The 25,773-nt window shown below is 46.2% G+C and overlaps 2 protein-coding genes across 3 annotated transcripts in view; both read right to left on the bottom strand.

The window, feature by feature from the left end:
- MX2 (MX dynamin like GTPase 2) overlaps positions 1-3,561 on the bottom strand; it is a 39,304-nt gene extending 35,743 nt beyond the window's left edge. Inside the window, exon 1 of one of the 2 annotated variants that reach the window (XM_018051642.1) lies at positions 3,473-3,561. The gene's annotated coding sequence lies outside the window, so the exon portion shown is untranslated. The remainder of the gene's footprint in view (positions 1-3,472) is intronic. The other variant, XM_018051644.1, reaches the window with a different exon arrangement.
- The window catches only part of FAM3B (family with sequence similarity 3 member B), a 60,110-nt gene continuing 40,121 nt past the window's right edge, over positions 5,785-25,773 (bottom strand). The window contains exons 4-8 of the mRNA XM_018051660.1: positions 13,708-13,766; positions 12,155-12,205; positions 11,001-11,088; positions 9,152-9,284; positions 5,785-7,757 (exon numbers count right to left, since the gene is read on the bottom strand). Coding sequence (XP_017907149.1) covers positions 7,668-7,757; positions 9,152-9,284; positions 11,001-11,088; positions 12,155-12,205; positions 13,708-13,766 — 421 coding nt within the window. The 3' untranslated portion in view covers positions 5,785-7,667. The remainder of the gene's footprint in view (positions 7,758-9,151; positions 9,285-11,000; positions 11,089-12,154; positions 12,206-13,707; positions 13,767-25,773) is intronic.

The raw sequence follows: 25,773 nt of genomic DNA, 5'->3' as shown, positions 1-25,773 counted from the left end.
CTCTCTGCAACCCCATGGACTGCAGCATGCCAGGCTCCCTCTTTCAGAGTCTCCTGGAGCTTGCTCAAATTCATGTCCATTGAGTTGGTGATGCCATCCAATCATCTCACCCTGTCTTCCCTTTCTCCTCCTGCCCTCAACCTTTCCCAGCATCAAGGTCTTTTCTAATGAGTCGGCTCTTCGCATCGGGTGGCCAAATTTTTGGAACTTCAGCTTCAGTATCAGTCCCTCCAGTGAATATTCAGGGTTGATTTCCTTTAGGATTGACTGGTTTAATCACCTTGCTGTTCATGGGACTCTCAAGAGTCTTCTCCAGCCCCACAGCTCAAAAGCACCATGGTTTATACCTAATCTGTTCCCCCCAAGTGCCTTTCTTTGCTGGGTGGACTTGGCATCATATCTATCTCTAAGTAAAATTCTGAAGGCATAATAATCCACCAGTTCATGCTACAATGGGAATCAGCAAATGCTAGAAAGCAGGTGTTGGAGAAGGCAATGGCACCCCACTCCAGTACTCTAGCCTGGAAAATCCCATGGACGGAGGAGCCTGGTAGGCTGCAGTCCGTGGGGTCGCTAGGAGTCAGATACAACTGAGCGACTTCACTTTCACTTTTCACTTTCATGCATTGGAGAAGGAAATGGCAACCCACTCCAGTGTTCTTGCCTGGAGAATCCCAGGGACGCGGGAGCCTGGTGGGCTGCTGTCTCTGGGATTGCACACAGTCGGACACGACTGAAGCGACTTAGCAGCAACAGCAGCAGCAGAAAGCAGATGTCCTTGCCCCTCGAGAAACAATGTCAGGAGCCCTCTTGGCCACTGCTGCCTCAAGTAAGAGGGATCCTGAAGCTCTGAGATCAGGCTTTGGGGCTTTAATTCTGATATGAGTTCCAAAGTGTGTGTCATTCTATATCATCATAGTTGACTCAATTCAGATACTGTCTACTGGGAGATGACAGCAGATACCACAGGACTATTTTCAGATGGGGCTCACCCTACTCACCTGCCCCCACCCCATCCTGCTGCCAATTGCAAATTGGCACTTGTCATCTGTCTCTAGGCTTCGCAGGTGGCACAGTGGCAAAGAATATGCCTACCAATGCAGGAGAGGCAAGAGACTTGGGTCTGATCCCTGGGTCAGGAAGATCCCTGGAGAAGGAAATGGCATCCCACTCCAGTATTCTTGCCTGGGAAATCCCATGAACAGAGGTGCCTGTCGGGCTATAGTCCATGGGGTCACAATTGGACACAACTGAGTGATTGAGCACACACACAGACACACACACACACACACATACACACATCTAACTCTACAAGGACTGAATTCTGAGCCACTGCAGTTGCTCCCCTGAAAGTAATTCAGGTTGGAGATCAGGAACAAGGCCCTCTGTGCTCTGGGAAAAACTGGCAGAACAGGTCTTCAGATAGTTAGATATTTTCCAGAGAAGATTTTATGAGCACAATTCTTGCATCTCCTCCTGTCTAGAAAAGCACTAAAATCACTAATAGTGGCATCTGCTCCTCATGACTAGCAGTGAGCTTCTGCAGAAATGTGTGCTTGATTGCATGTACGCCCTTCACTAAAATCATATATTACTGACTTCCCCACTAGCTGTTTGTTGCAGCTCCTCGGAGCTATCCAAAATGCTCCCAGGCTATCATCCTCATTTTGGCCCCAGTAGAACTTAACTCACAACTCTCATGTGCATTTTTCGCCCAGTCAACACTGCCCACTTCAGATGTAAACTGCTAGCAAAGACCCCCCCCCCCCCCCCCCGGCTCATCTCATCGCCCCTCTTGGGTTTGAATAATCTACTAGAGCAGAAATCTTTCACTGACTAGATCACAGGTTTATTATAAAAGGATTTCCCAGGTGGCGCTAGTTCTTTACAGAACCTGCCTGCAATGCAGGAGACGTAAGAGACACGGGTGCGAACCCTGGGTGGGGAAGATCCCCTGGAGGAGGGCATGGCAACCCACTCTAGTATTCTTGCCCAGAGAATCTCCATGGACAGAGGAGCCTGGTGAGCTACAGTCCGTGGGATCACAAAGATTCGGACATGACTGAGTGAAATCGCATGCACACACACAACTCAGGAAAAGTGACAGTGGAAGCCGCTCAGTCTTGTCCGACTCTTTGAGACTCCATGGACTATACAGTCTATGGAATTCTCCAGGCCAGAATACTGGAGTGGGTAGCCTTTTCCTTCGTCAGGGGATCTTCTCAGCCCAGGGATGGAACCCAGGTCTCTCTCTACCAGCTGAGCCACCAGGGAAGCCCAACTCAGAACAAGCCAGATGGAAGAGACGCAGAGGGCAGGCGCGGGCCGAGGGTGGAGCTTCCGCTTCGTCTGCGAGCGCCGCTGCCCCGCGTCTCCAGTGCGCTCCAGAGCCCTCCAAACACTCTCGGGTTTTCAGGCGGCTTCATTACAGAGACCTGAGTGATTCCATCACTATCAGAGATTGAACTCAGCCTCCTGCCCTGCTTCTCTTCCGGGAGGCGGGGCGTGGCTGGAAGTGCCCGGCCTCTGTCACGTGATCGCTCACCTAGGCAACCAGCTCCCACCTCATTAACATAACACGGGGACCTGACACCACCTGATTAGCATAACAGAAGCCGATGCTCTCCTCGCTTCTGAGGGTTTTAGGAACACCTGTTAGGCTGGAACTGACACAGACCAAATAATCTCTCCTTTTCCCCTACAATTGTGAATATTATGAAATAGTCACCTGGATGAGTTAATATCTATCCTCATACTTACTTTTTTTTCTTGCGATGAGGACTTTTAAGATCTACTCTTTTCGTTGTTATTGTTAAGTCTCTAAGTCGTGTCTGACTATCTTGCAGCCCCATAGACTGTAGCCTCCCAGGCTTCTCTGTCCATGGGATTCTCCGGGAAAGAACACTGGAGTGAGTTGCCAAGCCCTTCTCCAGGGGATCTTCCTAACCTGAAGATCGAACCTGCATCTCCTGAGTCTCCTGCATTGGCAGGCGGGTTCTTTACCACTATTGCCACCTGGGAAGCCTTCCACTCTCTTAGCAACTTTCTAAAATGTTACACAGTATTATCACCTGTGGAGATGCATCCTACAGCAAGGCGACTATGGTTAATATATTTCTTATTATAAATCACAGCTTCACAGAGCATGAAACTCTTTCCCCTCCTCAGGATGTGCAACTTCCATGGAAGTTCCAGAAGCCACTTCTGAGTAGTCACAAGGTCTTTGGCCAGACTCGGGGAGATGGGCACCCCCTGTGCTTCCAGTCCCGCCGCTTCCTTTCTAGAGCCTGCCTGCAGGGATGGCTAGGGGCCAGCACTCCCGCACAACGCAGGCAGCTTCAGAAACATCATCTTTCTGCCTCCAGCCTTCTGGCACAAGCCACGTTTACCAGGAACCGCTCTTAATAGAAAAGCAGATCTGCTGCCGGAAGACGCATTTAGGCAGCCCTCCCCGCACTGACCCAGCTCTTACCTGTGCGCCTGTAGGAGGGAGGCCGGCAAGTCATCTCTGCACATTCCTCCCGTTCCTTTTATAGGATCCCTCCTCCCCTCGTGGCTTGCTTTCCCAGAAGCAAGGGAAATGAAACTAATGGCTTGCCATAGAAACGAAACCATCAGCCTGCCACAGAAACGAAACCTGAAGCATCCATCCATTTCCCGGTGCTTCACACAGTGGTCCTGACTCCAGCTGCATCAGTCTCGTGGTGGGCATTTGAACTCACCGGGAGGGGCGGGGTGGGGGCGGGTAAGGGGCTAACAGGTTCTCCAGCAGGCTGGGGCCGAGCACACTTGGAGAACGGGTCACTTATCATAGCACTGTCCAGAAGGACTTTCTGAGATGCTGTGCGCTGCCACTCTCTGCCCTGTTTAAGCTCTGAACATGCTAGGAAGGGACATCCACAGCTCCTCCACAGCATCCCTCACGTAGGCACGCGGTGCGTACCCTCACACATGAGCTGGTTCCCAGGAGTGAGCCTGACTTCCTGGTCCTGTGTGGGTTACTTCGCCTGCAAAACTATGGGCATGCACTCCCCCGGGGTTCCAAAGCCCTCCCTTCGCTGTGACTGAAGCGAGGGTGAGCTGGGCATTCCCACCACCAGAGTATGGGGGGCCCCAAGGAGCCCTGGGGGTTCGGGGCTGGCACAGGACGGGGGGATTCTGCCTCCATCTCAGCGTCACACCCATGAAGCTTTCCAAAACAAAACAAAAAAATCTAAGAAAATTAACAAAATGAATCCGGAGCACTTTTTTGCTCATTCACCTGACTTGTGGGCAAAATTTCCTCTAAAGAAGACATTTTTAGGCTTAAAAGATGGTTATTAAAGCCTGGCATTAAGAGATCCTGGAGGGAGTTTCCAGGGTCTGCATCCTGCAGGACCTGATGCCCAGGTCATCCATCCAGAGGTCCCTGGGCAGAGGGGTAAGACGGAGGGAAGAACTGGACAGCTGACTTTGCAGTGAGTTTTCTGATTCGTCAACTGTGTTACAGGGTGGATGCCTTTGCAGCTCCAGGAAAGGCACAGGGAAGACACCGCAGAGGCCAGACAGAGTGGGACCACTTCCACGGAGGCAGCGAGGGAAGTTCGCGCTAAGGAGGTGACTGAGGACCCACCCTCCCCAGCAGCACAGCACTCCCCCTCCGCACGCCCCTGAGGAAGTCTCTCCGGGAAAGATCAGGGCCTCAGCAGCATCAAGGCTCTGGGCTAGTTCGTAAGCTGCTGTCCGGGGTTTCGGGCGAGAGCTTGGTGATGACCCCTAGCCGGGCTCCCTCAGCCCACCTGGCGCACTGACCCTCCAAGGAAGGGCTGGTCTGGGTGCTCATACACCCTCAGCAGGACCACTCCTTCTGAGTTTGCTTTCTCGGTTGTGCAGAGACCATAAAGTGTCTGCCCCACTAATGGATTAAGAAGGTGAGGAACTGGGAGCCTGTGCACAGGTGAGAGTTCTAAGTGTGTGTCTGTGCAGGGTGGTGGAGTGGCAGAGGCCACTGTGGGTGGAAATCCCCCAACTCTTCACTGTCTGGACCCCCCTCGCTCCAGCGGTGCAGGGGCAGGGCTGGGGGATGATGGTGACCCATCTCAGGGCAAGCGCTAGAAGGCTGTCAGCCCTCATGCACGCATGCTGCTCGTGGACGGAGGACAGGCCTGGGTGGGCAGTGTCTGTCTGGGCTAGAAGGTGACAAAGGGCCGCTGGGCAGTAGAGGGGCTCAGCTCCTTAGACAGGAACAAGCTCCATTTCTGAATCTGTGATGTCTAATATCCTGTGTGTGTGTGTGTGTGTGTGTGTGTGTGTGTGTGTGTGTGTGTGTGTGTTCAGTCACTCTTTTAAGACCCCTTGGACTGCAGACCACCAGGCTCCTTCATCCATGGGATTCTTCAGGCAAGAATACTGGAGTGGGTTGCCATTTCCTTCTCCAGGGGATCTTCCCCACTCAGGGATTGAACCCGCATCTCCTGCATTGACAGGCGGGTTCTTTACTGCTGAGCCACCAGGGAAGTCTGTCAAAAATCCAGGCATATTGGTAACAGGGATTCTTAGAGCTCAGAAGTGCCTGCCTTTCACAGGGTGGGGGTTAGAGGCCCCGCCCTCTTGTGGGAGGGGCATTCCTTGCAGGTCCACCCGCTCTCCAGCAGCAGAGAGAGGCGGGGTGGCCCTGCAGGGAGAGTCCTCAGGGTGGGGCTGGGGGTAGGGGAGGCTCAGGCTCACTTCCACATGGGGGCAGTGTGGGGGCGTCTGGGGAGAGAGGACGGACGCTCAGGACAGGTGGCTGCCCATCTGAGTCTGTTTCCTTGACAGCTTTGTTTTGTAATAGACTTTATTTGTTTAAGGTTCACAGTAAAAAGAGGAAGATACAGAGATTTTGAAATTTCCCCTAGACTCCCTGCCTCACCCCCCATCACAGGCACAGCCTCCCCTCTGTCGACCGCCCGCTCCAGAGAGGTGACCCCTGGACTGACACACTGTCATCACGCAGAGCCCATGGTTTACAGTAGGGTCACTCTTGGTGTTGGACACCCAGTGGGTCTGGACAAGTGTGTAGTGACAGGCACCCACCGTGAGTCCCGAGAGGAGTCCACTGTCCTTCAAGTCCTGATCACCCCTCCCTCCTCCAGCCCCCATCCTCCCAGGGTCTCCATTCTGCTGCCTTTCAGTGACCCTCAAGTTCCCCTCCAGGCCTCCTCTAAGGTGGTCCAGAGCCCAGAAGGGGGTTCTCTCTGATGGCCTGTTTGTGTCCAAATTTCTCCTTTTTGTTAGGACACAAGTCACACTGGATAGGGGCCACCCGACTTGAACTTATTACACCAACAGTGACCCTATTTCCACACAAGGTCACATTCTGTGGTACTGACAGTTAGTTATGACTCAACTCATGAGTTAGGGAGGAACAGAGTCTAGCCTGTAACAGGGCCCCAGCCAAGATCCCACTGAGTGGTTTGCAGACTCCTCTGCAGAGAGAGACGCAGGCTCCCTGAGGGGGCCGACAGTCACCCCCCTCACCACCAGGAGGCTGATGTTCTCCCTGGTTGGCAGCGGGATGCCATGATGAGGGCTCACACCTGTCCTGGCAGGAGCTCTGGCAAACATCTGCACTTGCACGTTCTCCGGCTTCCGTGCCCAACAGACCCTCCTTCAGCCTGGCCCCCATGCTCAGAGTTTAGCCTCTACTGCCCTGCAGCCCACCTACAACCACGGAGGACTCAGTGCTGCTGTCAGCCACTGAGACTTGGGGAGTTGGGTCCTGCAAGAATGCTGAAATTCAGGGTGACACGTACTGCCATGTTTTTAAAAGGAGGCTTGCTGATAAAAATACTTGAAAACCGTTCATCTGTTCCAACCCCTCTATGGATAGATGAGAAACTGAAGGCTAGATAACCACTATCAAGCTGGCATCAAAGTCTCCTATCATTTCTGGGAGCCAGATTTGGGAGGGAGGTCAGAAAGAGCACTTGGCAATGACTTGGCTGTCTTAACCCCAAGGCGCTGGGCATCTTGGTATGTGGATCTACAGTGTGTCTCCTAGGAAGTCTGGGTTGTACAGTGGTCCTCCTGAGAGCAGCCTCTGCCCGCCTGGCCCATCGGAGATCCCTCCTCCCCATCCTGTTAAACAAGGTGCAACTGGAGCAACACCCCTGAGTGGAGGCAGACACTGAATCTCTTCACCATCGTATTGCTTGTGCCTGAGTTAGGCGCCCCCACATTTGTGGGATGAATGAATAAGTTCAGGGACCCGCAGGGAGAGCTCAAGAAGGTTGACTCAAGAAGGTGACTAAGCCCTATGGCTGCTGCTCATTGTCCCTATGAGATGACCGTCCATAACGAGGATGTGCTCCATGGTTGGAGAATAAAGGTTTTCTCTCTGCAGAGCTATCTGGACCACAAATAGCTCCACACCTGGACAGGCAGGGGCTGCTTCCCCTAATCTTCTGCTTCCCAGGTGATGTCACTGAATCCTCTTGAACACTCCTGTGCGTTTCAGCTCAACATCTTCACTCTATAAACACTGGCATAAAAAGTCTGTGGGACAAGGTTTTATACAACTGGCAAATATTTTGATTGGTTGGTTGACAACCTGAAATATTCATCAAATATTGACCACTGGAGAAGGGCCGTAGTCCATTCAGGATGCATTTGTCTATAAAAAGCCCATTTATCGAGGCGGGGCAATGTTAGCTGGGCCCTTTTGGTATGCAGCCTTCTACCTGGATCTCAGCTGGCCAGCCAGAATACCTGTTCTTCGCATCATTTGAGTGGTTGATCTGTGCAAAGGAAAGAAAAGGATTTAATCTATCCATTCATCTAATCAACAATGTTTAATGTGCCAGCTGTGAGCAAAATCAGAAAAGAGGATCACCTCCTAGAATGAGATTTGCTCCAGCTTACTCAGTAGTCACGTACGGATGTGAGAGTTGGACCATAAAGAAGGCTGAGTGCCGAAGGATTGATGCTTTTGAACTGTGGTGTTGGAGAAGACTCTTGAGAGTCCCTTGGACTGCATGGAGATTAAACCAGTCCATCCTAAAGGAAATCAAGCCTGAATATTCATTGGAAGGTCTGAGGCTGAAGCTGAAGCTCCAATACTTTGGCCACTTGATGCGACGAACGACTCATTGGAAAAGACATTGGTGCTGGGAAAGATTAAAGACATAAGGGGATGACAGAGGATGAGATGGTTGGATGGCATCACTGACTCAGTGGACATGAGTTTAAGCAGGCTCCAGGAGTTGGTGATGGACAGGGAAGCCTGGCGTGCTGCAGTCCATGGGTTGCACAGAGTCAGACCTACTGAGCTACTGAACTGATAACTGACTTATGTTTCAGGTACATTGCAAGGTGATTCAGTTATACATGTACACATATATTATTTTTCAGATTATTTTCTGTTATAGATTATTACAAAATATTGACTATAGTTCCCTGCACTGTATAGTAAACTTGTGTTGCTTGGTGCATATCTATAAAATTCATCTATTAAAGTGGGTTTTAATGGTTTTAATGATAAAGTGGTTCCTCAGTGGTTTTCAGTATATTCACAGAGACATACAACCATCATCACATTCAATTTTAAAACATATTCTGGGAATTCCCTGGGAGTCTAGTGGTAAGGAATTGGTGCTTTCACTGCTAGGGCCTGGATTCAAACCCTGGTCAGGGAACTAAGATCCTGCAAGCCACATCCTGGCAAAGCACAAAGGAAAACATTTTCACCCCTGAAACAAGAAAGCACATACCCACTCACCATGCCCCACAGCCCAGTCAGCTCCTAATCTGCTTTCTCTCTCTGGGTTTTGACTATTATAGAAATCTCACACACATGGAATCATACGGTATATGGCCTTTTGTTTTTGGGTTTCTTCACTTAGTGTGTTTTCAAGGCTCACTCATGTCACAGCATATATCAAAACTTCATTTCTTTATGTGCCTGAATAATATTCCAGTGGGCACTTATATCTATTTTACTCATACATTTTTAAGTCCGTTCACCCAATCTTTGGGTTGTTTCTGCCTTTTGGCTGTTAGGAATAATAGCACGTTCTGGCGCAAGTTTTTGGGTGAATATGTGTTTTTGTTCTCTTGGCCGTGCATCTGTGAGTGGAATTGCTAGGACATACGATAACTGTTTGAGAAGAAGGGATGTTTAACAACCACTCACCTTTTCTCTCTGAATTCCTGCAGGAAGCTCAAAGCCTTTTGCCGCCACGAACACCCAGCTTGACCTGAATCGCATGTTCCTGATCTCGGTACTTCCCAGGGCTTCTATGACCTGCTTGGCATCCTCCTTCAGCCTGGAGGGATGCAAAGGGGGGAAGCCTGTGAATGTCTCACCTGCAGACTCGGGGGTGTACGCTAGAACACAGTCTGGCCTAGGACAGGTTTCTAAAGCAGCACCTGCTGGCCTGGGGCACAGGGCAGGAGAGAGACATGAACACTGGCTGAGTGCAGCACATCTTTGTGTGCGTGCGGGCTCACTCATGTCCGACTCTTTGCAACCCCATGGGCTGTAGACTGCCAGGCTCCTCTGTCCATGGGGTTTCCCAGGCAAGAAGACTTGAGTGGGTGGCCACCTCTTTCCCCAGGGGCTCTTCCTGACCCAGGGATTGAACCTGTGTCTCCTGCACTGGTAGGCAGGTTCATTACTCCTTGAGCCATCCAGGAAGCCCCTAGTTACACATAAAGCCACATCCAGGACTCTTTGGAAAAGACCCTAATGCTGGAAAAGATGGAGGGCAGGAGGAGAACGGGGAGACAGAGGATGAGATGGTTAGATGATGAGTAAAAAGCTCAATGGACATGAGTTTGAGAAAACTCTCAGAGACAGAGGGCAGGGAAGGCTGGAGTGCTGTAGTCCATGGGATCACAGAGAGTCAGACATGACTGAGTGACTGAACAACAACAAAGGACCCTTTTAGATTCAATCTGGGGCACAGTTTTAATTCTCAATTCTGAAAAGCCCTGGGTCTTATGGTCCAGTTATCCTCACCCCAAAACAACATAATTTCTGGTCCTTGCTGCTCCCTGTTTACTGACCACAGAATAAAACAGACAGAAAATGCTAAAAGATGAAAACAAATGTCAAAACTGTATCTTTCATATTCACAAAAGTCAGTATTAGAAAAAAACCCCTAAGTATCTTGAAAGTGAAAGTCGCTCAGTTGCATTAAGACTCTTTGTGACCCCATGGACTATACAGTCCATGAAATTCTCCAGGCCAGACTACTGGAGTGGGTAGCCATTCCCTTCTCCAGGGGATCTTCAACCCAGGGATCGAACCTAGGTCTCCCGCATTGCAGGCGGATTCTTTACCAGCTGAGCCACCAGGGAAGCCCTGTAAACAATTTTACTTTGTAGGAAGCTGCCATTTAGAGCTCACAAAGGAAAGAGGGCAGAAAGGAAAAGAAAAAACTAAGCTCAGATTTTCCCAAGTGGGCTAAATCCAAGTTTTTCAAAGCATATGCTGAAGAATTTCCATCCGGGAAGATACTCTATTAAAGAAGAGGATCTGGATTCAAACACATAGGGGAAATGTCTTGTTCAGTAGTCCCATCTTGGGAAGCGACAATGCAAATCAGCGCCTTGAGGTTCTCGGAAGTTATGCAGTGAAGATGCACGCTCAGAGAAACACTGAGCCAGGTCACTTTCTCTCTCATAAAAGCACTGTATCTGAGTGCACGTGTGTGTGTGTGTGTGTGTGTAAGTCCCACTCTGTGTTTAGCTCTCTGGCCAAGGGTTAGCTTTGCTATCTTATTTACTGTCAGTGATGAGTTTGTCTTGCTACCTGGAAATAGTTCTTATTTCTAGGATTCACGTGCTCCACCAGCTCATCATTTCTCTGGAAATGCAATCTGTTCATCGTGGCCTCCCATTCCTTCTCCTTGAGGAAGCCTCCTGTTCCTTGGAGCTCTGTTCTCTCCCAAAGGGGGTCGTGAGGGACCCTGACAGGGCTGGCACTCTGCCCTCAGCTGGCATCTCTGGCCCCTGCCGTGATACAACTGTACACTCACCTGCTGCTGCCATCGTCGTGGGTTACCATGAAGAGCAAGGACTTCGAGGGAGCGTTCTGAATAAACTTTGTCATCGGTCCAGAGTTATCTGCCGGGTCAATGTACATCAGATTTAGGACCTTCTCCGTCAGCTGAGGCTGTGACCCTAGGGGTTGTTCTGCTCTCAGCTCTGTGCTCTGAATCCTCTGATTCTAGAGCTGCCTGTCCACCATGCACCTGACCCCCTAGTGCTCTCATGGTAAGTGACCTGGGTTCCACAGTGGGGCCACGTGAGGGGGGCAGCACGATCAGATCATAGACTCTTGTGGTTGACTCTGAAGCCGACCAGCAATGACGTCACAGACCAGGTGCGCTTTTCTCTAAAATCACCGAGAAAGCACCCGACCCGGTGTGACCATCTTAGAGCTGAGTGGCCCCAGGACACTGAAGAGCACTAGGAGGCATACACGCCCGACCCAGACAGGTAAGTTTTTGCTAAGAGACCCCTCTGTTTCTTACAGGGAGAAAACAAAGGCTCAGCTCAAACCCCGTTATTTACCACTGGAGCTTGTTATTTATAGTTACGATCAAGGTTAACGACAGAGTGAAAACACAGCATTCCCAAGGGCACTGGGATACTTCTTCATTGTTCCTCTCCATTATCTTTACAAAGACTTGTTTCTGGTTAATTCTCAGGGTTAACTTAAAATAACTGCAGTGGAGATTCAGAGCCCAGAATGGAGGGATCACTGGAGGAGGGTGGGCACATGGTCTCCAAAATCTTGCAGACCAACAAGCCCATCACAGGGAAGACAACGATATATATGGTGACATTCAGGACTGGGTACTGAGCACGGTTATTCTACATGTCTGGTTTAAAACAAAAAGAGATGTTTTCTCTTTCCCTTTATCTGATGAAGGAGCAGAAGCCAAGTTCCCGGACAAGTGTGAGCAGAGAAGAGACACTCTCTAGATCATGCCTTCCAGCTTAAATATACAAACTCACTTAGAGACCACAAGGATTGGGTCAGACCATTCTAGAGTACTCATGTGCACTTCTGGCAGCTTTCTTGGTAGACAAAATAAGAACGTTTGACAGTTTTGATTGTGGGTTTTTAATCTTAATTCATTTTAATCGGATATAATTCATTTTAAGAGGAAAAGAGTTTTCTTACCACCTTCGTACATATCGAAATACTGTGTTGCTATCACTTTCCCAGTCACATCTGGAAATGAAAGAAACAGCTTTTGAGAGACGGTTCATGGAGACTCAGGGTGCATGTGTGGTACTGCGCTTCTGAAAATGGGCTTCCCTGGTGGCTCAGGGGGAAAGAACCTGCCTGCCAATGAAGGTGACGCAGGTTCAATGCCTGGGTCTGGAAGATCCCACGGGGGAGGAAATGGCAACCTGTTCCAGGATTTTTGCCTGGAGAGTCCCATGGACAGAGGAGCCTGGAGGGCTATAGTCCATGAGGTCAAAAAGAGTTGGACACAACTGAGCAGCTGAACAACAATACCAAATTCTGAAAATGGTGTGTTCCTTCTCCCTGTCTTCCAGGAAGCATGATGCCTGGTCCCACCTGAAGGAAAGGCCTTCCCTGGAGGGGCCCCCGATGATGTGGGTCAGGGAGGCAGGGCTTCTCATCTGCCCAGAGCCTCCCTCCCGCCTGCTTCCAGTTAGATTCTCATCCATGCTCTTGCCCAGGGTGCCTGCCTCTTCCTGAGAACACTGGGGCCCGCCCTCAGCCCTTTCTGCTCCCTCTGTATATCTTCCTGCCTGATTATCAGACCAGGCACACATTTCTCAGGTTCCTACAGCCTGGGGCCACAGGCGTCTGCTCACTTCGCTCACAGGGACAGACACCACTGGAAGCCCCTTCCCAAAACCTGCTACCGTCCTTACTGTCAGGGGTCCCAGTGACAAAAGGGACAGGTGTTCTTTTCCAGGCCTAAGAGGAGGTCAGGCTGTGCCTCTCTGAGGTCAAGACAAGGTAGGAACTGGTATCACCCTCGGCTAGGCAGCAGAGCAAACACGAGGCCCACCCCCAGGGTGTCTGTGTTTTCAGGTCTGCTGATCCTGTTTTAGCTCTGACTTTTGCAGGTCCTTCTTTGTCTTCTTAAAGTCGTTTTAGATTCCACAGATATGCACGAATACAGGATATGTGTTTTCCTCTTTCTGACTGACTTCACTGTATGAAAAACTCTAGGTCCACATGTCTGTACAAATGACCCTATTTTGTTCCTTTCAGTGGCTGTAGCACACCTTCTTTATCCATCCATCTGTTGCTGAAAATTTAGGACATATATACAATACGATATGTAAAATAAATAGCTAGTGGGACCCTGCTATAAAGCGCAGGAAGCTCAGCTTGGTGCTCTGTGACCTAGAAGGGTGGGATGGAGGGAGCAAAGACCAAGAGGGAGAGGATACATATACACACATAGCTGATTCACTGTATCGTACAGCAGAAACTAACACAACACTGCAAAGCAATTATACACCAATAAAACTTAGTAAGTTTATATCTGATTTCATTTTTTGGGGGGAAGAATCACAAATTTATAAAGTGAGGCATTGTAAAAATAGTTAAACATATACTCTTAAATGCATTAAAATATAAACCTAGACTAGACCGTGTGCAAAAATCGCAAAGAAACCCAAGGTACCACGGAATACCCAATCACGAAGCTTTTAGAGGTGTTTTAAAGAAAACGTTTAATCACTTACAGTTGACAATGGCAATGTTTATTCCTCTTGCAACATTCCCAGTCTTTTCTCCTATGAGCCTGAAATGCAAATAAGCATCAATCACAGAACTCCTTTCTCGCTGAGCAGTGAGCAGCCCTCCCTGCTCTATAAGATTTTCTCTTGGCAGAATTACTGTTTATCCTTTGTCACTTATCATGTCCTTGTAGATACACACTGACTTTAGCTCAGCTCCCTTGAAAGTCATCCCTACACTTGCTGTATGCATATCCATCCCCCCACACATGTCTGAAGATGGAACCCCTTAGGGAACCTGGGAATTGCATATAGTCTCATAATCTACACAAACAGCCAGGGAGAGAAACACCAGTGTTTGCTTAGCACAGCCTTTCTGCAAACACTCTCACTAAAGCTTTAACCTCCTCATGGGAAGGCATTCATTTTCCAACTATATTAATATGGAGAACAACCACCAATAGAATGCATTAGGAGCCAGAAAGTCTGTAGACAAACACACACACACACACACACACACACACACACACACACACTTTACCTGGTTACTTGCATAGTCTAATGAAAGTTTACTAGACCATGAACAAGGAGATAAGAAATAGGAAGAGAAAGGAGATGGCATAGAGAAATGCTGAAGATGTATACTTGCTGGGCTTCGACAATGGATGGGATGTGAGACAAACAAGAGAAGGGGGTGGCAAATGTGACTGACACATTCAGCCTGGCTGGCTGGAAAAAATGAGGCACAAGAGGTGAATGAAAAGAGCTGGGTCTGATCCAGCTCTGGTGTCAGCTTCTATTCATCCGGTTCCCCTCACTGCTCTGACAGAGCTTTTGCTGATGCCTGGGAAGCTTGGCGTGTTGCAGTCCATGGGGTCACAAAGAGTCGAACATGACTGAATGACTGAAAACAAAGAATCCTTTTATCCAACCACAGAAAGTAACCCTATTTATCCCTTAAACAAATTCCTTTCACTACCTCACTTAATTTTTACTTTTAAATTGGAGAATATGAAAGGCCCAGCTTCAAGGGGATTATGCCTTAAAACCAAGGAGAAAACTGACTTTCTTGGAAACGGGAAAAATTACTGAAGACCTTGGGAATTGTGTGTGTGTGTGTGTGTGTGTGTCCATCTCTATGTGTGCATGCATCCTCTGTCAAGTTTTAGAATCAATGATACGATAGCTTCATAAAAAGAATTTGAAAGCTCTCCTCCTCTTTCCATGCTTTAGAATAGGAAATATGGCTCTGGAATATTCTGTTCTTGACATGCTTACCTAAAGTCCCTGTGGATCTTCCAAACTAAGTCTTTTTCCTGTGAGTAGCTTTTAGGGGGCAATTTTAGAGAATACCTTATAACAATCTGAAGAAAGAAAAAATGGGTATTATGAACCTATTCTCTCGTATGCTAAAGTATGCTAGATTACCTAATAAGTGATTCTTAGGCTAAGATTTTTGAGAAGGCTAAATTTCAAGGTGGTGAGACCAGCATTTAAAGTCACTTTAATACTAGGAGCATTTGCTGATTTCAGAGAAAGTACAAAAGATGAGTAGCATTTCTGACAACCATCTGAGGCAAGGAGGACAAAGGTTGGAAGCCAGGGCCAACCAAAGGGAGGGCCCTGATAAACCCTCCACTTTTGTTTGGGTTGGGGTCAAAAAGAATTGAATCCTAAAAGTGAAAGTGAATCAGAAAAAAAAATAAGAACTTGCATGGCTGTGGTGCAGTTTTAAGTCCAATGGGTGGCTCAGAAAAGTAAATCTCAATCCTTAACATATATTCCGATCATTCTGTCTTGCTAAAGATTCTGCATCCCTATCAGAAGCAAAACAAACAAACAAAAAATCCTCAGGAGAAGAAGATAATATTATCTAATGCCTCAATTGGGCTTCCCTGGTGGCTCAGACGATAAAGTGTCTGCCTGCAATGCAGGAGACCCGGGTTCGATTCCTGGGTCGGGAAGATCCCCTGGAGAAGGAAATGGCAACCCACTCCAGCACTCTAGCCTGGAAAATCCCATGGATGGAAGAACCTGATAGGTTACAGTCCATGGGATCGCAAAGAGTCGGACACAACTGAGCGACCACTTCACTAATGCCTCAATAAAAAACAAAACAAACAACAACAATAAAACCCAAAGCAAAGCAATTTATCAAATGCGCTGTCTGGCACACTGCACACTGCACACTGCATGTAAGGAGAGAAGCCAACATAAAGAAGGACCAACACAACCAAAAAAAACCTGACGGTAAGGACAGACTCATGGACCCCAAATAGTAGAATTATCAAACAGACTTTCAAACAACCATACTTAATATGTTCAAGAAGATGATAGATAAGACTGAAGATTTCAGAACTGGAAACTACAAAAGAAAGATAGATTAGAAAAATAAAGTTCTGGAAATAGAGTATTTAAAATTAATAATTTAACGGCAGATTATATTCAGTAGAAAAGAGAATTAGGGAGCTGAAAACAGCCCTGTCCACAATGAAGGGCAGAGATACAAAGACGGGAAACAATATATGGAGTGTATTCTGCAGAGAACATAGCAATCAAGTCTGGCATATGTTTCATCAAAAGTCTTAGAAGTATAGGAGACAGGAAATGGGGCAGAAGATTCAATGAGGAAGAATTTGTTAAATGTGATGATGGACTTCAATAGGCACATATTTAAGAAGCCAAATAAATTCCAAACAAAATAACGCAACAAAACAATGGACAAAGAAGGTGCAAGTACTGAAAACCACAGACAAGGAAAAAAATCTTTAAGGCGATCAGGGAGGGGGAAAAAAAGACAATTACTTTCACAGTATCAGCTTTTAAATTGTTGGTTGACCTCTCAAGAGAAACAATAGAAGCCAGAAGGCAATGGAATGGTATCTTGAATGAGTTGAAATAAAAATAATAGCCAACTCACCATAGAAAAAAAATCTTTTAGCAATGAAGAGGAAATAACGATATTTGAAAGAGAGATTCAAATAAAGATATTTGAAACTCAGAAAATTCTCCACGAGAAAACCATTCAGCAGCTTTTGCTCTGTCTTTTGCTATAACAGATTTTATCTGTAGTATTAACTCTTATTTAGACTTATGAGTCCTAGTCATTGAAACTAAGGGTGTTTATGCCCCACCCCCCCAATACTCAACCAAAATATATGCACATATGCAGCAAAAGTATGAACAGAACTATTTATAGCACCAGAATTCATCACAACTCCAGAGTAGAAATGACCCAAATGTCATTCAACAGCAGAATGAATAAATAAAGTGTACTATATTTATGCAATTCAATATTATACAGCAACACAAATCAACTGCATTTAAAATTTTAAATGTATTTTGTAGGTTTTAATTAAGAAATATGCACCATAGCATGAAAGTGTGAGATGTTTAGAGATTAAAAATGGCAAAAGGTCTGTAAGATGCATACACTGAATACTACAGACCATTCCTGAGACGAATTAGATTTAAGTAAATGGAGCTGAGTAAAAGACTCAGTACGACCAAGATGTCAATTTCCCCAAATTATCTAGAGATCCAAGGCAATCTCAATTTAAAAAAAAAAAAGCCAGTTGGCTTTTTGTATAGACATTTGTAAGTTTATTCCGAAACTCATACGGAAATAGAGTTTCCATAGAGGATTCAGTAGAGAAAGACAGTGTGATGAACGTATGGTTGTAGAACAATTAGTTAGCCATGTTTTTAAATGATTACCATTCGTATTTCACACCATTTGCAAAAAAAAAAAAAAAATTCAAAGTGGATATATCATCTTATACAAAGTGAAAACCTAAAACTATCAAAATCCCAGAAGTTTAAAAGAAACTTTGGAGGACTTTGGAGTAAAAATTTGTGAGCTTGGGTTAGACGGAACGTTTTTAGATATGCCATGAAAAACATGTTCTGTAGCAGGAAAAAAACTGGTAAATTAGATTTCATTAGAGTTAAGATTCTCTGGGCTTTGATAAACACAGCTGGGAGAGGAACACAAGACACAAAAATGGGAAAATCTGTATGCAAATCTTATATTTAATAAAGAGCCTGAATGCAAAATATATAAAGAAACCTCGAAATTGATAAGAAAACAACCCAATTAAAAATGAGCTGATTTGAATAGGTATTTCACAAATAAAATACACTTACAACAAATAAACACACGAAAAGACGCTCAACATTATTAGTAATCAGAGAAATGCAAATTTAAACCACTGTTTGCACACCTATTAGAATGTCTAAAGTAGAAAGACTGACCACACCAAGCACTGGTGAATATAGTGGCTAAACTGTACCTCTTATACATTGATAGGGAATTAAAATGGTATGTTCACTTTGCTTTAAATATTTCACTCCAATTTCTTCTTGCTTGCATGGGTTCTTTTTGCTTGCATGGGTTCTGCTTGCTTGCATGATTTCTGAAGAAAAGTCTGATGTAATTCTTCTCTTGTTCTTTTACAGGTAAGGTGTTTTTTGTTTTGTGGCTATTCCCACCTCCCCCAGCTAGTTTCAGGATTTTCTTTTTGTCTTCAATCTTCCCTAGTTTGAATACAATTTACTTAGGTATACATTTTGGGGTATTTATCCTACTTGGAATTCTCTGAGCTTCCTGAATCTGTGGTTTGGTGTCTGTGTCTACTTTTGAAAAGTTCTCGGAAGTATTACTTCAAATATTGCTGTTTCTTTCTCTTTTCCTTTTTCTGGTATTCTTATTACATATATTATACTTTTTGAAGCTGTCCCACAGGTGTTGGATGTTCTCTTCTTTTTTGTTTTTCCAAGTTTTTCTTCTTTTTTTTTCTTCTCCTTTTCTCAGTTTGGGAGGTATCACTGACGTATTCTTAAGCTCACTGATTCTTTCCTTGGATATGTCTAGTCCACTAATGAGCCCATCAAAGGTGTTCTTCATTTCTGCCTTTTCCTTTTGATTCTTCCTTGGGATTTCCATGTCTCTGCTTACATTGCTCATTTGTTCTTGCATTCTGTCCACTTTTTCCATTACAGCTCTTAGTATATAAACCATAGTTGTTTTAATATTCCTTTTGTATTAATTCTAAAATCTCTGCTATATTTGGGTAAGCTACTGATGCTTTTTATGTCTCTTTAAATTGTTGTTGTTGTTGTTTTTACTTTTAATAAGCATTGTTATTTTTTTGCTGAAAGCCAGACGTAGATAACTTGGTGTTTAACATGAACTTTATGTTCATCTGGCAAGGAGGTGGGTTGTGTTTACTATCTGCTACAGCTATAAGTGTCAGAGGCTAACATTTCTCCCTGCCTTCTTGAGTATCCCTATAGGCTTTTTAGACCCTGATGCTGGGAAAGATTGAGGGCAGGAAGAGAAGGGGGCGACAGAAGATGAGACAGTTAGATAGCATCACTGACTCAATGGACATGAATCTGAGCAAGCTCCAGGAGATTGTGAAAGACAGGAAAGCCTGTCGTGTTGCAGTCCATGGGGTCACAAAGAGTCAGACTTGACTTAGGAGCTGAACAGCAACAGACTCTTTGACACTGGGTTTGAGACTTTCAGTTCTCAGCTTTAATCCTTTGTTATTTTACGGGAGCCCTATTATGCGGTAATGAGACGTCGGATGAGGACATGTTCTCTAGTCATGTGACTAGGTCTCAGTCTCTCAGTGAGCCTGTGCCCCTGGGTTGTGGCCTTCACAAGTGACCTTATTTTTTCTTTCTTTCACTCCTTAGGTGAGACAGAAAGGCCAGAGGGGCCTGGAGTTGGGTATTTTCCTCCCCAACACAGGTTAGCCTTTGTTAATATCTACATTGGTTAGACTCTGGTAAGACCACTTCCCTTGAAGAACAGAACACTGTGAACATATTTCAAAGGGGCTATTTTTCCACTGTCTTCCCTGGAAGTTCAGCTGGTAAAGAATACGCCTGCAATGCAGGAGACCTGGGTTCAATTCCTGGGTTGGGGAAGATCTCCTGGAGAAGGGATTCCCTCCAGTATTCTTGGACTTCCCTGGTGGCCCAGTTGGTAAAGAAGTGAAAGGGGCTCAGTCATGTCTGACTCTTTGTGACCCCATGAACTACACAATCCATGGAATTCTCCAGGCCAGAATACTGGAGTGGGTAGCCTTTCCCCTTCTCCAGGGGATCTTCCCAACCCAGGGATAGAATCCAGATCGCCTGCATAGCAGGTGGATTCTTTACCAGCTGAGCCACAAGGGGAGCCCAAGAATACTGGAGTGGGTAGCCTATCCTTTCTCCAGCAGACCTCTGTACCCAGGAATTGAACCAGAGTCTCCTGTACTGCAGGCCGATTCTTTACCAACTGAGCTATCAGGGAAGCCCTAGTTGGTAAAGAATTGGTCTGCAATGTGGGAGACCTGAGTTTGATTCCTGGGATGGGAAGATCCCCTGGAGTGGGAAATGGGAACCCACTTCAGTATCCTTGCCTGGAAAATCCCCATGGACAGAGGAGCCTGGTGGGCTACAGCCCATGGGGCTGCAGAGTCAGATACTGCTGAGTGACTTAGCAAAGCACAGCACAGCACTTTCCCACTCCTGCTGCCAGAAGCTCAAGGGGATTTTTTTTCTTTGATCTTCACTCCAAAAGCCTGGTAGGGCTCTTGGAGGAAAAATTCAGGAAGGCCTAGGAGCTCCTCCAAGGCTTGGCTTCCAGGAGTTAATTTCTCAAGCTTGTCCAAGCTCAATCTCCAGCAATTAGTCATTTCAACTTTAAGGGTTCCTACCTAATGCGGGCTCCAGCTGAGCTCTCTGCTCCAGGTAAGCTGTGATTCTATGAATCTGCCTGTCTCTCCAGTTTTCAGGGTAGTGGCTTGCCCTGTGATCTCAATTCTTTTGTATGTACATGTTTTTAATATACAGCATAATTTGGGATTTTTGTGATGTGATTCAATCTAAGAATCACCTTCTTGGCAGTTTATAGGCCACTTATTAACATGTAAGATATATTTTTGTGTGTGTGTGTGTGTGTGTGTGATGCTTTTATACTCGGGTTGTTTTCATTGCTTTTCAAATATTTAAACTTTTGCTTTCACTATACGGGGTATATTTGCTTTGTTAAAGGTCCTATATTAACTACAGCATGGACATGCTTAGTCATTTGGTCATGTCCAGTTCTTTGTGGCCCCATGGACTCCTCTATCCATGGATTTCCCAGGCAAGAATGCTGGAGTGGGTTGCCATTTCCTACTCTAGAGGATCTTCCTGACCCAGGGATTGCACCCGTGTCTCTCGTGGCTCCTGCATTGGCAGGAGGATTCTTTACCACTGGGCTACCCGGGAAGCCAAAACTAAACCATGTGCTGTGCTTAGTCACTCAGTTATGCCTGACTCTTTGTGACCCCATGGACTGTAGCCCACAAGGCTCCTCTGTCCATAGGAATTCTCCAGGCAAGAATACTGGAGGGGCTTGCCATTCCCTCCTCCAGGGGATCTTGCCAACCCAGGGATCAGACCCAGCTCTCCTGCATTGCAGGTGGATTCTTTAGCATCTGAGCCACCAAAAAACTCATGGATAAGCATGTTTAAAAAAGGTGTCTGAAAAATTAAAAGTAAAGTATGGAGAACAGTTTTACAACACATAAGGGCTAACTACCTTAATACATAAAGAAATCAATTTTAGAAGCCCAATGATAGGAATAAAACGGGCAAGAGATATGAACAGTTCACAGGACGTATCATCCTCCTTCAGTATCTGCAAAGAGTTGGTTCCAGGATTTGCCATGGATACCCAAATCCAAGTGCTCACGTTGCATAGCTGACCCTCGTATCTGCCAGATCCACACCAGTGGATTCAACCAAGCACAGATCATAGACATAGAGGGGGAGAGCTGACATACAGCTAGCTGTTTTTAGCATGAAAAGACCCTGGATTCACTTGGGTTCACTCACAGCAAGAATGATGAGAGTAAAACACTGATCTGAGATGAACGTTCTTCTCTTGGAATGGAAAAAAATCAAAATATTGGTCAACATGCTTTGTTGGACAGACTATGAGGAAGCAGTCATTCTCATTGTGTTAATCTGAGTCCTCTGAGAAGCAGATAGCGAAACAGAGCTAAATGCCAAGAATTTTTATTGGGAAAATAGAGAGGATAACAGGGATGGTGGGCAGACCCCAACTCAAGCCTGACTCTAAGGGGAGGAAAAGCTGGGGTGGACATGTCCCAGGCTGCTAGGCAGTCTCAGGAGGTTACAGCAAGGTCACTGGACATCTGAGACCTCAATCTGGCCTTCAGCTGAGCTTGTGTTTCCCAGGAATGGAGCTTCCTGCTTCTAGGTTCTGACAAGGGTTATTATCTTTTTGGCCAAAATCTACTCAAGCCCTCCAAGCTCTTTTTCAGATTTTTAAAATAATTTTATTCATTTATTTAATGTTTGGCTGTGCTGGGTCTTGGTTGCTGTGCAGGCTTTTCTCTAGCTGTGGCGAGTGGGAGCTCCTCACTAGTTTCGGTGTGTGGGCGTTTCATTGCAGTGGCTTCTCTTGCTCTGGAGTATGGGTTCTAGGAAGCTCAGACTTCAGTTGTTGTGGCTTCCAGGCTCTACAGCACAGGGTCAATTCGGACTTAGTTGCTCCTCAGCATGTGGGATCCTCCCAGACCAGGGATTTGAACTTGTGTCTCCTGCAATTCTGAAGTTCATGGGGTCGCAAAGAGTTGGACACTGAGTGACTGAACCACTCCTGCATTGCCAGGTGGATTCTTTACCACTACTGAGCCATCAAGGAAGCCCTGCCCTGAAGTCTTTTTAAACTAGGCTTGACTTTTGGATAAACTTCGGTGTTTATCTTCACACTGTCCAATTTTAGTAGGAATTCTGCTAAGTCAGTTTAAAGGTGTGGTTAAATGTCCCACCTTTGATATCTGATCATCACCCATATAAAATCAGTTTCCTTATCCTCCTAGCCTCCAGGTGATATCTGATCACCCTGGCCTGCCTTTAGCAAGAATCTTGTTAGCCTGTTTAGCCAGAATGCCCTAATCCCCGGTGCTTCCTCTTGGTAGGCTTCCATCCATGGTCTCCACACTGCTTCTTGGAGCTCACTTCTTGCCCACGATGTATCTGGAGTTGAGTCTTATTTCTCAGCTTCACTGCAGGACCTCACAGCAGTCGTCCCCACATCTACTGCCAACACCCCCTTGAATAAAGTCTGCCTGGCCATTTTCACAAAGTGTCATGAACTTTTTTTTTTCCTGTAACAGTCCTCAGTCACTGGCTGGAAGCAGCCAGGGGAAGCCTGGTCTCCAGCAAACCTGCTAGGGATTTCAGAATGCAGCAGCTGGAACTCTTCCTCAGTGAGCTTCCTGCCACTAGAAATCTGAGAAGTGCAATCTAACAGTCATCTCACTCAAAAGTTGCTGGAGGGACAGTTGCTTAATTCCAGGCAATGACTTAAAATTCAAAGTGGATGCTATTTACACAGTGCTGTGCTGTGCTTAGTCATGTCTGACTCTGCAATCCCACAGACTGTAGCCCGCAAGGCTGGAATGGGTTGCCACGCCCTCCTCCATGGGCTCTTCCCAACTCAGAGATCGAACCCAGGTCTCCTGCATTGGGGGGCAGATTCTTTACTGTCTGAGCCACCAGGGAAGCCTATGAATACTAGAGTGGGTAGCCCATCCCTTCTCCAGGGGATCGTCTCGACCTCGGAATCAAACAGGGGTCTCCTGCATTGCAAGTGGATTCTTTACCAGCTGAGCTACCAGGGAAGCCCATTTATATAGTAACACTATAGTAAGTATGCAGTAATCAATAAGTCTGTACTCAGCCTAACTATCAGTTGATTGTGAGTGGGAATGAATACACTTTAAACATGAAGAATCTTTAAAAAACATTACCTCCCCTGTACCCTTTTCTCAAGATGTTACTGGAAAGTGTGCTCCAGCAAAACAAGGGTGAAAATTAAGAAAGCGGAAGGTACTGTATCCAGGAAACAGGTGCTCCAACTGCAGAGAAGGAGACAGAGGTCATCCAGAGTGGTGTTAGAGGGGGGTCCTGGGATGACAGACACACAGTGGCTTCAGGACAACCTGGCTGATTGAAGCGGAACAGAAGCTTCACAAGGTGAAGTTGGCAAATACCTAATGTGAGAGATTTATTTTAACTGGAGGAAATTTAGGGATTAAATTGACATTAAGTTCATGGAAAACCAAGAGAGCCAACCACAAACAAAACGTAATTATTGTATACAACATGCTTCAGTCATGAAGAACATTTGCTTCATCCTATTAGTAAAAACCAAACTAGAGGCTAGAGTTTGAATATATCCTGAGACGGACCCTCACAGCCACATAACCAAAACTTAAAACCTTCCTGACATCCCCCCAGTGCTCACTCTGACCTTAAACAAAACCTACACTTTCTTCATGTCATCATGACCTTACAGTTATGAACAAGCCAGCCCATGCAATACAAAGACATGTAAGTTTCTAGTAACACATCACACTAGAAGACAAGGCACTTACCCATTCAAGATTTATAAACCAAGTTATAAATCACCTCCTAACCACCTTCCAGCTGGAAGTATCCTTGTTCGCCAGAAGTTGGGTTCTCACTTGGTAAAATATTCCAATCAAGTAAAGGTCTCTGAATTTTATGCTCACAGTTATAATCATGTAAAGGCTGAATTTTGCTCAAACCACGATGACAGTATAGTGACTTAATCAGAACAATGGTAGGGAAAGAGGACGGGAATTGTGTGATACAATAGAAAACAGCTAAGCTCCCAAAGTGCAAGTTCCCTTTCCCAGGGGATCTTCCCAACTCAGGGGTCAGACTCAGGTGTCCTGTCTTGCAGGTAGACTCTTTACCATCTGAGTCAGAAGGGAAGCCCAAGGAAAGAGAAGAGAAATTGTGTGGTACAGTAGAAAGAGAGCTGACCTACTGGGGCAAGGCAGCAGATAAAACAGGAAAATGAGGGTGTGGTATAACCTTGCTGATCAGAGGCAGGGATGTGAGTGAGCGGGGAGCTCTGCTGACAGCTGGAGGGGCTGTTCCCGGGGCAGGAGTGCCTGCAGGTGCCCAGATCATGACATTTATGGGGATGAAGGAAATGCAAAAAAAAAAAAAAAAAAAAACACCAAAAAACCAACAAAATACTTGTCATTCTACACAAATCCGTATCTTTTCTATATAAGACAATGAGGTCTCTACAACCTGAACTGTCTGTTCCAGGAGTCAGTAACCAGAAAATACAATGCCAAAGCCACAAACAAGTGTCTCGGCATCTGGCCGCATTTATTCCTGCTCCTTTTAATTTGCTTTTATTTCTGCTTATCCTGCTTTATTTTGCATTGAATTCTGAAAAACATCTAGACTATTGTTGGAAGCCCGCAAGCTACCTTTGGGTGCTATACACTCATAGAATGATTTAGTGGTGCCTTTAGACTACTGGATTCAAGGCGGTCCACTCAGCAGATCCTACGTTCACCAGGGTGGAATCCTGGCTCTGTCACTGACAGCTGTGCAATGGGGGGCAGGTGACTGAACCTCTCACCTCTCTGTGACTTGTTTCCTTGTCAGTATCATGGGAATCATAATGATAACTACCTCAGAGGAAGTCATACGTAGTTAATGTTTAAGTGAGGTGGTGTGTACCAGGTAGGGTGATATACTCCTATGTCATGGTCTGGAGAAGGCGTCCGGCACTGTGGAGCAGGGTGACTCCCAGGCTCTGGGGCCTGAGCTTGACTAACCCCCTTCTGATGATGTGATTCTAGATAAGCGACCTGACCCCGTCTCCAGTCCTCCCAGCTCTTCCTACCTCTTCCTTTCCTAGGGATCCTGCCAAGTTTTCAACCTATCTCACTGACAATTCTGTTCATTAGGCCATCACCTCTGAAATTATATTAATTAGGTTCAGCTCAGTTGCTCAGTTGTGTCCACTCAGACTCTTTGCAGCCCCATAGACTGCAGCACGCCAGGCTTCCCTGTTCATCACCAATACCCGGAGCTTGCTCAAACTCATGTCCATCGAGTCAGTGATGCCATCCAACCATCTCATCGTCTGTTGTCCACTTCTCCTCCTGCCTCTGATCTTTCCCAGCATCAGTCTTTTCCAGTAAGTTAGTTCTTCCCATCAGGTGG

The sequence above is a fragment of the Capra hircus genome, chromosome 1, assembly GCF_001704415.2.
Source record: "Capra hircus breed San Clemente chromosome 1, ASM170441v1, whole genome shotgun sequence".
Lineage (NCBI taxonomy): Eukaryota > Metazoa > Chordata > Mammalia > Artiodactyla > Bovidae > Capra > Capra hircus.
The sequence above is the reverse complement of the archived record's forward strand: the minus strand, read 5'-3'. Positions and strand labels throughout refer to the sequence as shown.